Source organism: Electrona antarctica, assembly GCF_951216825.1.
Source record: "Electrona antarctica genome assembly, chromosome: 13".
Classification (NCBI taxonomy): domain Eukaryota; kingdom Metazoa; phylum Chordata; class Actinopteri; order Myctophiformes; family Myctophidae; genus Electrona; species Electrona antarctica.
In genome coordinates this window covers 43,397,824-43,414,629 of record NC_136794.1, presented here as the reverse complement: position 1 = coordinate 43,414,629, position 16,806 = coordinate 43,397,824, and the positions used below count along the sequence as shown (strand labels likewise).

The 16,806-nt window shown below is 43.5% G+C and overlaps 1 protein-coding gene across 1 annotated transcript in view; it reads right to left on the bottom strand.

Annotated features, from left to right (window-relative positions):
• Positions 1–16,450, bottom strand: part of gcc2 (GRIP and coiled-coil domain containing 2) — a 52,403-nt gene extending 35,953 nt beyond the window's left edge. The window contains exons 1-11 of the mRNA XM_079518098.1: positions 16,277–16,450; positions 11,746–11,814; positions 11,262–11,346; positions 11,053–11,132; positions 10,355–10,459; positions 8,327–8,636; positions 7,577–7,768; positions 6,197–6,333; positions 5,737–5,949; positions 3,544–3,771; positions 2,838–3,333 (exon numbers count right to left, since the gene is read on the bottom strand). Of these exons, the coding sequence (XP_079374224.1) occupies positions 2,838–3,333; positions 3,544–3,771; positions 5,737–5,949; positions 6,197–6,333; positions 7,577–7,768; positions 8,327–8,636; positions 10,355–10,459; positions 11,053–11,132; positions 11,262–11,346; positions 11,746–11,814; positions 16,277–16,282 (1,921 nt within the window). The 5' untranslated portion in view covers positions 16,283–16,450. The remainder of the gene's footprint in view (positions 1–2,837; positions 3,334–3,543; positions 3,772–5,736; positions 5,950–6,196; positions 6,334–7,576; positions 7,769–8,326; positions 8,637–10,354; positions 10,460–11,052; positions 11,133–11,261; positions 11,347–11,745; positions 11,815–16,276) is intronic.
• Between the last annotated feature and the right edge of the window lie 356 nt (positions 16,451–16,806).

Here is a 16,806-nt window from a genome sequence, read left to right as displayed (position 1 = left end):
TGTGTTGTTGAACACACACACAGCTTAACATCATGGCTGTGTTGTTGAACACACACACAGCTTAACGTCATGTCTGTGTTGTTGAACACATACACAGCTTAACGTCATGGCTGTGTTGTTGAACACATACACAGCTTAACGTCATGGCTGTGTTGTTAAACACACACACATCTTAACGTCATGTCTGTGTTGTTGAACACACACACAGCTTAACGTCATGTCTGTGTTGTTGAACACGTACACAGCTTAACATCATGGCTGTGTTGTTGAACACGTACACAGCTTAACATCATGGCTGTGTTGTTGAACACACACATAGTTTAACGTCATGGCAGTGTTGTTGAACACACACACAGCTTAACGTCATGGCTGTGTTGTTGAACACACACACAGATTAACGTCATGGCTGTGTTGTTGAACACACACACACAGCTTAACATCATGGCTGTGTTGTTGAACACACACACAGCTTAACGTCATGGCTGTGTTGTTGAACACACACACAGCTTAACATCATGGCTGTGTTGTTGAACACACACACAGCTTAACGTCATGTCTGTGTTGTTGAACACATACACAGCTTAACGTCATGGCTGTGTTGTTGAACACATACACAGCTTAACGTCATGGCTGTGTTGTTGAACACACACACATCTTAACGTCATGTCTGTGTTGTTGAACACACACACAGCTTAACGGCATGGCTGTGTTGTTGAACACACACACAGCTTAACGGCATGGCTGTGTTGTTGAACACACACACAGCTTAATGTCATGTCTGTGTTGTTGAACACACACACAGCTTAACGGCATGGCTGTGTTGTTGAACACACACACAGCTTAACGTCATGGCTGTGTTGTTGAACACACACACAGCTTAACGGCATGGCTGTGTTGTTGAACACACACACAGCTTAACGTCATGGCTGTGTTGTTGAACACACACACAGCTTAACGTCATGGCTGTGTTGTTGAACACACACACAGCTTAACATCATGTCTGTGTTGTTGAACGCATACACAGCTTAACGTCATGGCTGTGTTGTTGAACACACACACAGCTTAACGGCATGGCTGTGTTGTTGAACACACACACAGCTTAACGTCATGGCTGTGTTGTTGAACACACACACAGCTTAACGTCATGGCTGTGTTGTTGAACACACACACAGCTTAACATCATGTCTGTGTTGTTGAACAAACACACAGCTTAACGTCAGGAAAGTTACATGACTGACCCAACCAGGTGATGGCAATAATACTAACTAGAACTGCACTCTGTCGAGTGCCTACTTGCTTGTTGCACACAAGTAGGCCATTATGGCCTACTAGTGCGCAAGCAGAGCGTGCAAGTGCTGTAGACCGCTATAAACTTTCAAATCTTAGTCTCACATATTGAATTATTAGATTTACCTATTTGCTACGTACCTTGCTTCTGAAGGAAAAAAAGTAGTATTTTAAGTATAGTAAAATCATCGTTACGTCACCGTCAACTATACCCTGGCATTGGTACATATATTCATCACGTCATATGCTCATATGTCCATATATGTGTACATGTCTATATGTATGTATATGTAGTTTTCTGAGTGGTTGGTGGTATAATGTGATCGGCTGGGTGGTTTGATGCGTATGTACTGAAACATATCATCATTACGTCACCATCGTCAACCAATTATACCCTGGCATTGGTACATAATCTTCATCACGATTCACGGAAAACATACCTGCAGTCCAGTGCATAGCCTAATGCAGGCCTGGTTAACTAGATTTAGAAGACATGTGTCCAGTGCAAAGCCTACTGCAGGCTTGGTTGACTAGATTTAGAAGACATGTGCCCAGTGCATAGCCTAATGCAGGCCTGTTTAACTAGATTTAGAAGACATGTGTCCAGTGCATAGCCTACTGCAGGCCTGGCTGACTAGATTTAGAAGACATTTGTCCAGTGCATAGCCTACTGCAGGCCTGGTTGACTAGATTTAGAAGACATTTGTCCAGTGCATAGCCTACTGCAGGCCTGGTTGACTAGATTTAGAAGACATTTGTCCAGTGCATAGCCTACTGCAGGCCTGGTTGACTAGATTTAGAAGACATTTGTCCAGTGCATAGCCTACTGCAGGCCTGGTTGACTAGATTTAGAAGACATGTGTCCAGTGCATAGCCTACTGCAGGCCTGTTTAACTAGATTTAGAAGACATGTGTCCAGTGCATTGCCTAATGCAGCCCTGTTTAACTAGATTCAGAAGACATGTGTCCAGTGCATAGCCTAATGCAGGCCTGTTTAACTAGATTTAGAAGACATGTGTCCAGTGCATAGCCTAATGCAGGCCTGTTTAACTAGATTTAGAAGACATGTGTCCAGTGCATAGCCTACTGCAGGCCTGGCTGACTAGATTTAGAAGACAGTTTTATGCTCTTGCTACTGAAACGATCGATTATTTATATGGAGAAATCCCATCATTTAACATGCATCTCTATGGGTGAGAAGGACTGGATCTGTCTCCTCATTGCTAACGTGCCTATTGGACAAGGACAGGTTGGGGAGGGACTTAGCAAACGGCTAATTGCGATTGATTGTGATTTAATTGTGCTTTTTTTGCCTTTTAGGATTTGTAAAGACCGCTACCAATAATCAACTGAATAACTGACTATTTAATAGGCCATGCATTTAATCATTTTGCACTTTCAAAAATAGCAGAAATAGTTGTAGATATCGGTGTAGATTGCCGGTTACATTTCGACAGACGAATGTGAGCGATTCTGACGAATTTGCTAATTAAGTGTGAGCCGATTGTCTCAAACAATTGCAATCCATCCAGTGTATAGTGTAGTCTCACCTAGGGAAGCTTCCAGCTTCAGCTCCAAGGCATGGGTCTTCTCCATTTGGTTGGTGTTCTCCTCTGTCATCTGGGCCAGTTCCTGGGTCATCTCCCCGACTCTGTCCCTCTCCCGGGCCAGTTCCTGGGTCATCTCCCTGACCCTGTCCCTCTCCTGGCCCAGTTCCTGGGTCATCTCCCCGACTCTGTCCCTCTCCTGGCCCAGTTCCTGGGTCATCTCCCTGACTCTGTCCCTCTCCCGGGCCAGTTCCTGGGTCATCTCCCCGACTCTGTCCCTCTCCTGGCCCAGTTCCTGGGTCATCTCCTGGAGGTCACGGAGAACCTCGGCCGCCTCTTCCTTGGTGGCCTGGTAGCGACGGAGCAGGTCATCCCCGGCCGCCACCCCCAGCTCCGTCTCCAAGCCTCGCAGGACCTCCAGAGCGCGTCGATGTTCCTCCAGAGCCGAGTCCCTCTGGCTGGCCAGGGCCTCGCACCGAGCTCTCAGCTCCTCCTGCAGCTGGATATGTACGGGAAGGCAATTTTAGAACCATGTTAGTCATTATCTTAGAAGAAGAAGAAAAAGAAGAACAACAAAATGTTTTTCACAAGTCAACACAATTATAGAATGTACTATAGAAGAGATTGTTATTTTGATCTCCCTGACTCTGACCCTCTCCTGGCCCAGTTCCTGGGTCTTCTCCTGGTGAGGGGGAGACCTGCTCCATACCTTTTGATGCTCCTCTGGGTCTCTGCTCGTCTGTTGGTCCTGGTGGTGTTGATGAGGACTGGGTGGGTCCGCCTGCTGCTCATGAGGACTGGGTGGGTCCGCCTGCTGCTCATGAGGACTGGGTGGGTCTGCCTGCTGCTCATGAGGACTGGGTGGGTCTGCCTGCTGCTCTACGGTGATAGACGCAAGGCTCACGCCGTCCGTTCCGTCTGGGTCAGCCGGACTAGCCTGGAATCAGAACAATCACCGTTATCTATTGTCACATTTGAGAGAATTAGCCCCTTTGCTAAGTCCCTCCACCCCTATTTAAAGACGTTTACGCCGCGGACAAAGCTAACTCGGCTCGTGACAAATCATGACAACACACACAATATTTTTAGTCCGGTAGCTTAGCGAAATGATGTGGACGCGGCGGACAAAAGCGCCAATTTTTCCACATGCTCTCCATAACCATATGTTTCATTTTGGAAGGGGGGCCACGTCATCAAGATGTCAGAAGGCGTCCATCTTGGCGTTCAAAGATGGCCGCCAAATGAAAAAGGGCGGTTCTGGACAACCGTGGGTCCGACCGACTCGACACCGGGCACTGCACTCCCTGTGGGTGTGTGGAACGTGTGTGTCGAATTTGAAGTCGGTGGGGCAAACGGTTCTCGAGTTACGTGGATTACAGATGTACAGACACACACACAGACTGTGTGCATTATAGTAGGATGTTGCCATCTTGTTGTAGCCCAGGTCTCCCTTCTAAAAGAGATTATTAATTAATATATATGTCAATGGGCAATGCCATGAGTTTCAGAGGGTACAGTAAGTATAGAGGTAAGGCAAAGAGAGATGGTGAGGGAGGGAGAAATTGATTTGTACCAATTGGCTAGACAGTAGTGTAACAGGTTAAGGTGAGTATAGAGATGGAAATGTTCTAGCAAGCGAAGCCAGTGTATTGAGAAAATGGGACATATGTTTTCAGAAGTTATTTGTGACAAAAGGCTACCAGTGAGAGGGAAGATGTATAACATGGTAGTGAGACCAGCCATGCTGGTGGCACTGATGAAAAGGAGGCACCGCTGGATGTGGCAAAATGAAGGGTGCTATGGTTCTCATTAGGAGTGAAAAGGAAGGACATTATTAGATATGACTAAATTAGAGGATCAGCCCAGGTTAGAAGGTTTGGGGATAAAGCAAGAGAGGTGATCGAGGTTGAGATGGTTTAGACATGTGAAAAGGAGGGATGAGGGTACATTGGGAGAAGGATGCTGAAGATGTAGCTGCCAGGTAAGAGGATGGCCAAAGACGAGGTTTAAGGATGCTGTGAGAGATGACATGAAGGTGGCAGGTCACAGAGGAAGATGCAGAAAACAACCAAATGGGGTCCATGTGTGGTCCAGCCCTATGGAATGTAAAAGGCATGCATGTGCTAATGAAAAGTATTTAAAATATAGTTTTGATGCTCATCCTACTACTATAGGGGGTGCAAAGCAATATGCCCGTTTATCCGTCCGACTTCTCCTACCAAATCACTCCGTTAGCACACATCTCTCTATGCACAAAAAAGGATGCATGCCACAGAAATCCATCTGCACTACATTGCATCCATGCAACTGCCATATTTACTGTACAAATATTGCTTTTGTATGACATACTGTTATTGCGCAACATTTCGCTGTGACGCAAATTACAATTTACAATTACAATTTCCACATTCACCGACCCCTCCCCTTTTCACTGCACGCACACACACACTTTTTTCAATGTGTCTGACTGCTAACAGAGTTGAAGATGATGTAAATATGTTGCTAGAATGACCGTATTTATTCAATATTGGCACAAATAAACGTCTACTGATATTCTCAATGACCTTATTGCATTCCTTGACCTAGATAATGTATATTTTGACACCAAGATTGACCTTCTAAGTGGCTTAGAAGCCGAGATAGTGGCACTTATAGATATTACATGGTGGCCATCTTTGAACGCCAAGATGGCCGCCTTCTGACATCTTGATGACGTGGCCCCCCTTCCAAAATGAAACGTATGGTTATGGAGAGCATGTGGAAAAAAATTGGCGCTTTTGTCCGCCGCGTCCACATTTTGCTAAAATATGGCCTTAAGCTGCCTCACTATTTGGGCAGATCAAAAAATTGGAAAGAAGACAAAAAAGTCAGGTTTTGTTGTTAGAAAATAACCACCACTCACCGTAGGGTCAACGGTCGCCGCACCCGAGGCAGCGGCGGCGGCAGCGGGGGCGTGGTGCTCACCCTCCCGGCACATCTGCAGCTCGTCAATCTTGAACTCAAGCTCCTCCCTCTCCGTCTGGAACTCCTCCCTCGTCCTCTGGAGCTCCGCCTCCAGCTCCGCCTTCACGTTGCTCAGCAGAGTGAGCTCGTCGTGGACCATGGTGTTCTGGGCCTGAAAGAATAAGAATTACATGTCTTTTTGCCTTTTAGGATTTGTAAAGGCCGCTACCAATAATCAACTGAATAACTGACTATTTAATAGGCCATGCATTTAATCATTTTGCACTTTCATAAATAGCAGAAATAGTTGTAGATATCGGATATTGGATACTGCGTTGTGAGCTTGTAGATCTGCTAATGTTCACTAGTTTGGGTCCCGGGCAAACATCTAATCTCTCTTTTGGCTTCCCAGGCCTCACCTGCAGGTCCTCCAGGGCCTGTGTCTCTGGCGCCCCCTGCTGGCTGCAGCGGGACAGCTCCAGCATCCTGGCGATGCCTGAGGAGGAGCCCCGCCCCGGTTCCTCGTCCTCCTCCTGCACGTCCTGGAGGTAGCTGTCTGCACGCACACACACACACACACACACACACACACACACACACACACACACGCACACACACACACACACACACGCACACAAGCACACACGCACGCACCCACGGACATGCGCACGCACACGCATTATCTTTTCATTAAAATAGTATGTATGTATGTATGTCGGGGTAAGAATGGTGGTCCCTTATTGGCTGTTGTAGGCCAATAAATAGGCCATGTATGGCCTACTTGTGTGATTAGACAGAGTGCATTTCTAGCTGTACTGTACATATGCAATGGGTCGGTGGCAGCGGAGCGGATTAGTAATTTAGTAAACACCAACCAATGCACAGAGGAGGAGAGCCGAGCCCTTCATAACACAGTGAGTGAAGGGAAGGAGAGAGAGAGAGAGAGAGAGAGAGAGAGAGAGAGAGAGAGAGAGAGAGAGAGAGAGAGAGAGAGAGTTCATAACACAGTGAGCGAAGGGAAGGAGAGAGAGAGAGAGAGAGAGAGAGAGAGAGAGAGAGAGGGAAGGAGAGAGAGAGAGAGAGAGAGAGAGGGAAGGAGAGAGAGAGAGAGAGCGAGAGAGAGAGAGAGAGGTGGAGAGCCGAGCCCTTCATAACAGTGAGTGAAGGGAAGGAGAGAGAGAGAGAGAGAGAGAGAGAGAGAGAGAGAGAGAACAATGCATCGCCCACAATACTCGACTGGAAGCATTTTGTAAAATGCTTTAGCGAGATGAAAAGAGCATAAAAGCAGGTTTACAGCTGATTTCATCAGCAGCCAATCAGCAGCCAACACACATTCTATGAGTCACATTTACTCCTTAACCCAGGGGTTCTCAACCCGTGGGTCGCGACCCCTCGGGGGGTCGCCAAATTATTTTAGGGGGTCCCCAAATTATTTTAAAAAAAAACGAAAAACGAAAAACGATTTTTCAAAAATAGCAGACCTACAAGCTCGTAGCGCGCCACTCGGTGGCGCGCTATGAGCTTGTAGATCTGCTATTTTTCAATAGCTAAATTATAACAATGCTTAAAACACCAAAAGGGGTTCCCGCCCAAAATCGTTTAAGGTTATTGTAGCAGTCAATTTATATTGGGGGTCGGGAGGGGGCGGGGCAGGGGTCCCGAGACATTGCCAAAGCATTTCCGGGGGTCCCTGGCATATCTGTTCAAATGGGGGGTCCGCGGGCTGATTAATGTCATTTTGGGGGTCCTTGACGTGACGGGGAACCCCTGGCCTCCAGTACGGAGGGGAACGAACGTACCTTTGAGCGCCAGCTGCTCAGTCAGCTCCTCGTGCAGCAGGAGGAGTCTCTCCCGCTCCACCTCGCAGTCCTCCTCCAGAGCCCTCATCTCCTCCTGGTGCTGCAGGCTCCTCTGGGACAGCTCCTCCCTGAGGTTCTCCACCTCCTGCTGGGCCTCCGTCAGCTCCCGCTGGTGGCTCTCCCGCTCAGAGCCTTAGATATAGACAGATTTACGCAAACTTTATTCACTTCATGGGGCTTCAGTCCAATGGCGGCTTTCCTACATAGACTTCTATTGAGAATGGGGACAACCAACTGGGCCAAGTCCTGGACCGGAAGTAGGCAGAAATGCATTGGACCCAGGCGGCAACAGCCCAGCTTTAATGATCTTAAATCCCTTTATTTTAGATTGTTTTGTAGTAATAGTACAACATAAAAATTAAAGAGACTTTAGTTGTTACTGTACAATACTTTGTTCGTGTAAGTAAGTAGGGACATATTGACGAGCCCTGGGTGGTTACAGCCAATTTACAATTTAGGCATTTATCAGTCGGTCTTAATCCAGAGCGACTTATATTAAGCAAGAACCAAAAGCATGGCAATACATCACATACATAACAAGTAGTTATCATGAATCAGACGTAAGCTAAGAACGTAACAGTGGAATATCTATAAAATCAAACTATGCATATATATACTATATAGTGCTATGTTTACATAAAATGTCTACATAAACTGCCATCTAAGTCTACATAAGCCCTAATACGTTACCTTCCTGGATGAGTTCCAGTTGAGCGCGCAGGCTCTGCAGCTCGGCTTCCAGGCGGAGGCAGCGGCCCTGGGCCTCCTCTGAACCGCCAGCCCCTTCGCCGCGGCTCTGCAGGCTGGACGGCCTCTCCTCTCTCTCACTGGCCTCCTCCCTGTCTCGCTGCTCTCGCTCAGCCAGCAGGCTCTGGAAGCGCGCCACCTCGACGCGGTGCTGGGCGTTGGACTCCTCCATGCTGCCCTCCAGAGCTCGGATCTTTCTCTGGTGGTCTTCTCTGACAGAGTCCAGCTCTGCCTGCAGCACGCCGTGCACGTCCTGTTCACCGTGACGACACACACAAACACACGATGATAAAACGTGAGCTTTACTTTCAACGTACGACGTGGTCACTAGGGTGGGGTTAGATGGAATGGGAATGGGTTCCTACACATCTGGAAACATTTCCGGTTTATCACACTGTCAGAGCTGCTATTAGTCAGTGAATATTGTCAGAAGAATGTCAAATCTGGGAATAAGTTTCTTACCAAGAGTGTTCTTCACCAATGTGTTTGTAAAGGTGTCTACTAACACGGTTTCTATTCAGCCGCCCTAGGGGAATATTTGACAGCTGCTGAAAGTTGGTAAATGTTCTAAATTTCATTATGCTTTTAAGTAGCATGTGACGTGTCAAACTAGCTTCCAAGCAAACTGGAACGGAATGTATTCAGAATCATGTAAATTTAGAGCGCCTGGTAAATGCCAATTGTAAATTGTAAATATTGATGTGCATGTAAAGGAGGGGCTTTGTTTGAGGACGTATTAGAGATATAATAAGTATATAATAATAAGGACGTATTAGAGACATTGGATGTGCATGTAGAGAAGGACTTATTAGAGACATTGGATGTGCATGTAGAGAAGGACTTATTAGAGACATTGGATGTGCATGTAGAGAAGGACTTATTAGAGACATTGGATGTGCATGTAGAGAAGGACTTATTAGAGACATTGGATGTGCATGTAGAGAAGGACTTATTAGAGACATTGGATGTGCATGTAGAGAAGGACTTATTAGAGATGTTTATAACAGTGGTTCCCAAAGTGGGGTCCGGGGACCCCCAGGGGTACTTGAGCGAGTTCCAGGGGGGACCCAGCTAAATGATCATTTGGAACCAAATGGACCCTTATGGGTCTGTAACTCAGAGAGTGTACAAATGGAACCATTTGGTTCCATTTGTACACTCTCAGTTAAATTAACAGTGGTTTTACAATATAAATTGGGGGTTCCAGAGATAGAAATGCCATTAAATGGGGGACCGTAGACTACTAATGCATGTCAAACTGGGGGTCCTTGAAATTAAACGGGTAGAAAATCACTGCTAGAGCCGTCAAAATCTTCTCTTATGGGGGTCCCTGGCATATCTTTTTTTCAAATGGGGGTCCGCGGGCTTATGAGTGTCAATTTGGGGGTCCTTGACATGAAAAAGTTTGGGAACTACTGGTTTATAAGATGTAAAGAAGGTCTTGGTTTCACCTTGGCCTGCAGCTTGCTCCTCTCCAGTTCTTTATATAATAAGTATATAATAATAAGGACGTATTAGAAATGTTTATAAGATGTAAAGAAGGTCTTGGTTTCACCTTGGCCTGCAGCTTGCTCCTCTCCAGTTCTTTATATAATAAGCATATAATAATAAGGACGTATTAGAGATGTTTATAAGATGTAAAGAAGGTCTTGGTTTCACCTTGGCCTGCAGCTTGCTCCTCTCCAGTTCTTTATATAATAAGTATATAATAATAAGGACGTATTAGAGATGTTTATAAGATGTAAAGAAGGTCTTGGTTTCACCTTGGCCTGCAGCTTGCTCCTCTCCAGTTCTTTATATAATAAGTATATAATAATAAGGACGTATTAGAGATGTTTATAAGATGTAAAGAAGAAGGTCTTGGTTTCACCTTGGCCTGCAGCTTGCTCCTCTCCAGTTCTTTATATAATAAGTATATAATAATAAGGACGTATTAGAGATGTTTATAAGATGTAAAGGTCTTGGTTTCACCTTGGCCTGCAGCTTGCTCCTCTCCAGTTCCTTACGAGACAACACCAGGCTTTGTTGAGTCTCCGCCTTCTCCAGCAGCAACGAATCCATTCTCTCTGTCAGCTCCTGTTACGTCACATGCACGCGCACGCACGCACGCACGCACGCACGCACACACGCACACACGCACACACGCACACACACACACACACACACACACACACACACACACACACACACACGGAATGTCAAACAAGGAACAAGGATGTGTGCTGAGGCATATTTACGGTACTAGTGTAACAGCCGTGGAGAAGAGTTGTGTGGATCTTAAGTCTCCTGAGACAGACTGTTGACGTGATTCACACTTTTCAAAAGCTGAAAGTGACTATCATTTCTCTCCAAAAGCACTTGAATATGATGGAATGTGACTAAAGCTCACATTTCACATCACACACTAGCCCCCCCCCAAAAAAAAAGAAAAATCGCGATTTTTAATTTCAATGAATCGATTCATATCGTCGGGATTAATATCGATATATATCGATATACGATATATCGTTACATGCCTAGCTAGCGCCCCTCAAAAATATGTTTTGAAGATATTTTGAAATATAATTTATTTTCGTGAAGGGAGACAAGTGTCTGACTCTATATAGTATTGACAGATTGTGGAATAGTCGTGGAATAGACAAGACTGTGTGAATCTGTACCGTACAGACCTGGATCAGAATGGAGTCTTCTGAAGTGTTGCTGCTGCTTTTCGCCTGTTGCTGGAGCGTTGCAACTTCCTTTTGAAAATCTAAAACAAAAGAAAATGTTTAAGCACACGCACGCACACACACATGCATAGCAAGGGCCACATACATGCTGCTATAGTGAAACAGATACACAGGCTCACGCACGCATGGCATGCACACCGTGCATTTACCTGCACACTTGGCCTTCATTTTCTGCATGGCAGCGATCTGCTTCTTGGCAAACTTAATCAGGTCTTCTTTGGACAACGTGTCCAGCTGCAAGAGAAGCACAATATTCACCATGATTAGATTAGTGGGCACTGATCCAGAATAATGTTTGAAAACCACTGATATTATATATAGTGGTTTATTATATATATGTATGTATGTGTGTATGTATGTATGTGTGTGTGTGTGTGTGTGTGTGTGTGTGTGTGTGTGTTACAGACAGTACCATGTGCTCGTTTTCTTCGAGTTCACCTCCCATGCCCCCCCCCCCCCCTCCCCCCTCATTAGTTGCATGTCTGTTTTTGTATGTACAGTAAGATGACAAGGTTCAGTTGGTATATCTTGGACTTTATTAGTTACATGTGTCTGTTGTAAGACGACAGTCCAACTGTACCTTGGACTTTATTAGTTACAGTATGTGTCTGTTGTAAGATGGTCCAACTGTACCTTGGACTTTGGTCCTCCTCCTGGGGGTGAAGCCACCGCCTCCGGCCCACTGGGTTCTGTACCGGGGTCCTGTTACACCAAACACAACCACATATCTATGAACACTGTCCTGTTACACCAAACACAACCACATCTATATGAACACTGTTACACCAAACACAACTATATGAACACTGTTACACCAAACACAACCACATCTCTATGAACACTGTAACACCAAACACAACCACATCTCTATGAACACTGTCCTGTTACACCAAACACAACCACATCTATATGAACACTGTTACACCAAACACAACCACATCTCTATGAACACTGTAACACCAAACACAACCACATCTCTATGAACACTGTCCTGTTACACCAAACACAACCACATCTATATGAACACTGTCCTGTTACACCAAACACAACCACATCTCTATGAACACTGTCCTGTTACACCAAACACAACCACATCTCTATGAACACTGTCCTGTTACACCAAACACAACCACATCTATATGAACACTGTCCTGTTACACCAAACACAACCACATCTATATGAACACTGTCCTGTTACACCAAACACAACCACATCTATATGAACACTGTCCTGTTACACCAAACACAACCACATCTCTATGAACACTGTCCTGTTACACCAAACACAACCACATCTATATGAACACTGTTACACCAAACACAACCACATAAACATCTATATGAACACTGTCCTGTTACACCAAACACAACCACATCTATATGAACACTGTCCTGTTACACCAAACACAACCACAACTATATGAACACTGTTACACCAAACACAACCACATCTCTATGAACACTGTCCTGTTACACCAAACACAACCACATCTATATGAACACTGTTACACCAAACACAACCACATAAACATCTATATGAACACTGTCCTGTTACACCAAACACAACCACATCTATATGAACACTGTCCTGTTACACCAAACACAACCACAACTATATGAACACTGTTACACCAAACACAACCACATCTATATGAACACTGTTACACCAAACACAACCACATACACATCTATATGAACACTGTTACACCAAACACAACCACATCTATATGAACACTGTTACACCAAACACAACCACATCTCTATGAACACTGTTACACCAAACACAACCACAACTATATGAAAACTGTTCTGTTACACCAAACACAACCACATACACATCTATATGAACACTGTTACACCAAACACAACCACATCTATATGAACACTGTTACACCAAAAACAACCACAACTATATGAACACTGTTACACCAAACACAACCACATCTATATGAACACTGTTACACCAAAACATAATCTATAGGAACACTGTTACACCCAACACAACCACAACTATATGAACACTGTTACACCAAACACAACCACAACTATATGAACACTGTTACACCAAACACAACCACAACTATATGAATACTGTTACACCAAACACAACCACAACTATATGAACACTGTTACACCAAACACAACCACAACTATATGAACAGTTACACAAAACACAACCACATCTATATGAACACTGTTACACCAAACACAACCACATCTCTATGAACACTGTTACACCAAACACAACCACATAAGCATCTATATGAACACTGTCCAATCCATTCCATTGATGCTGACTGCCAACTGCCAAGCAGGGAGGCATTGGGTCCCATTTTTACAGTCTTTGGTATATGACCCGGCCGGGGATCGAATCCCCGACCTCCCAGTTTCAGGGCAGACACTCTAACCACAAGGCCACTGAGCTGGTGTTGTTACATGATTGGACAGGGAGGGATATGAACTTTACAAAGAGTAAGCACAGGTCCTTCTGCCCAGAGCACAAGGAATCAGACAATAGTTGTACTATCACATTACAAGGACAAGGAGTAGCCTTGCCGAGCATGGGGCCCATAGGGCAGGAGCCTATCTCCTGTTTCTGTAGTGTGAGGCAGCTTGATGTACAAGTACACCCCCTGGACATGGCGCTAGTATGTCGCAGGGACTTACCCCCAATCCAACCCTTGATGCTGAGTGTCAAGCAGGGAGGCACTGGGTCCCATTTTTAGAGTCTTTGGTATGACCCGGCCGGGGATTGAACCCCGACCTCCCAGTCTCAGGGCGGACACTCTAACCACAAGGCCACTGAGCTGAACAAGGACAAGCTGTACCATAAATAAACAACAGCTATCAGACCTATATGAGAGACATCTAAGCTCTTCCGTCATGTAAAATATCATATTAGGGCACAGAGATGAATAACATAAGATGAACCACATTATGTACTGGAATAAAGCTTTACATATACCATAGAGATGCTCCGATCAATTTCGGTCGCTGATCGGTGATCGGCCAATAAGTCACTCCAATTGATCGGCAATTTACCCGATCTGGAGAAACCGATCTTTTATACCATTTAAGTGGTATAATGTCAATCAGATATAGAGTATAATATCATTCTGCATCTTTGTGACAGGCCTAAACATTCTCCCCTTCACACACACACACACACACACACACACACACACACACACACACACACACACACACACACACACACACACACACACACACACACACACACACACACACACACACACACACACACACACACACAGTGTAACAGTTTTGACATATAATAATTTGCGCACAAGATCGGTATTGGCCTACTTTCGCATGGTGCTACAGGTTGAGGCAATACACATAATACAAATACAACAAATTTAGCATAATATAACTTCTTCCTCGCTGCACTGTGTGCACATGTAGACCAGTAGCACGGCACAGAGCACACATACATAACTGTAGATATGCAAGAATGACACCTAGCATGTATTATATAAATATGATGATAATAGAGAGCGTGTTACTTTTTCTTACTAGGCTACCTGTAGTTTCAATAGAATGTAGCTTAGATGTGTCGACTGATTTGACACATAATAAGGAAGGACACAGTAATAACAACAACATTACTAATGTGGGTGTGTGGCATTTCATTGTTATGGCATGCCAGCGTGGACAAAGACATTATCTGACTCACACGCACACGCACACGCGCACACGCACACGCACTCACACACACACGCACGCGCCTAAATGAAACACTAACCACATACAAAGATATGCAGTTCACTCGTGTTTTTTTGTTTCATATGTGTTTTTCAATGTACTGAATCAAATGTACAGAATGATATGTACAGTAGATAGCATGTTGTTTAGACAGATATAGGTTTATGACATCTGTCATCCTATAGTTTATAATGTACAGCATGTTATTTAGATCATTACAATGTTGTTTAGACAGACACATTGTTCATCTGTCATCCTATAGTTTATAATGTACAGCATGTTATTTAGATCATTACAATGTTGTTTAGACAGACACATTGTTCATCTGTCATCCTATAGTTTATAATGTACAGCATGTTATTTAGATCATTACAATGTTGTTTAGACAGACACATTGTTCATCTGTCATCCTATAGTTTATAATGTACAGCATGTTATTTAGATCATTACAATGTTGTTTAGACAGACACATTGTTCATCTGTCATCCTATAGTTTATAATGTACAGCATGTTATTTAGATCATTACAATGTGGTTTAGACAGACACATTGTTCATCTGATATCCTATAGTTTATAATGTACAGCATGTTATTTAGATCATTACAATGTTGTTTAGACAGACACATTGTGCATATGTCATCCTATAGTTTATAATCAATGTACAGCATGTTATTTAGATCATTACAATGTTGTTTAGACAGACACATTGTTCATCTGATATCCTATAGTTTATAATGTACAGCATGTTATTTAGATCATTACAATGTTGTTTAGACAGACACATTGTTCATCTGATATCCTATAGTTTATAATGTACAGCATGTTATTTAGATCATTAAAATGTTGTTTTAGACAGACACATTGTTCATCTGATATCCTATAGTTTATAATGTACAGCATGTTATTTAGATCATTAAAATGTTGTTTTAGACAGACACATTGTTCATCTGATATCCTATAGTTTATAATGTACAGCATGTTATTTAGATCATTAAAATGTTGTTTAGACAGACACATTGTTCATCTGATATCCTATAGTTTATAATGTACAGCATGTTATTTAGATCATTAAAATGTGGTTTAGACAGACACATTGTTCATCTGATATCCTATAGATTTAGTTCTAAATGCACTCCATTCAAGTGTCTAAATGTACCATAAGCTCTGGCTAAACCTACACATTGTAAATAAAGTGCTGTTCATCTGTGTTCATCTCTCTCCTCCAGTCATTGGGATGAAACGTCTGATAATATGAAAGCAAATTCGCCTGGAAACACGTTTCTATAACACAGCAGCACTATATTATTAATATTATTTTTATTTTATAATGTAAACAGCTCTAATACATGGCTCATTTCCGCACTGTGTGAGTAGTAATAGTAGTAGTTAGCTCATGGAGCTAATGATGCTACACAAGGTTTATTTGTATTTATTTTACCTCCATGTTTTGGGGGTTCAGTCGGTTCCCAGTCCGCTGTCAGCTGAGCCCAGAAGGAACGACGGTCTAAATGTCAATAAATGATATCCAGGATAATGTTTGTTTTAAAGCTGAGAGTTTCACATCACACTACAACATGACAACATCCTCCTCTGTGTTTGGCTTAGCAAGCTGCCACGGACCACTTCCGCATTCGTCGGACTACAAAGTGACGTTGTATTTTACTTGACTTCCGCATTCGTCGGACTACAAAGTGACGTCGTACTTGACTTGAACTGAACCAGTGACGCTTCCACATTCGTCCAAGTAGTAAACGTCAGACAGGGATGCTCTCACCCAAAGATTTCCAACAATAATTAATAATAATAATAATAATTAATAATAATAATAATAATAATAATAATAATTAATAATAATAATAATAATAATAATAATAATAATAATAGAAAATCTTGATAAATAAATATGGAAAAAAGGCGTTTTTTTCATGAAAAGCTTTAAAAATGTGTTTTCATAGCGATACCAATAAA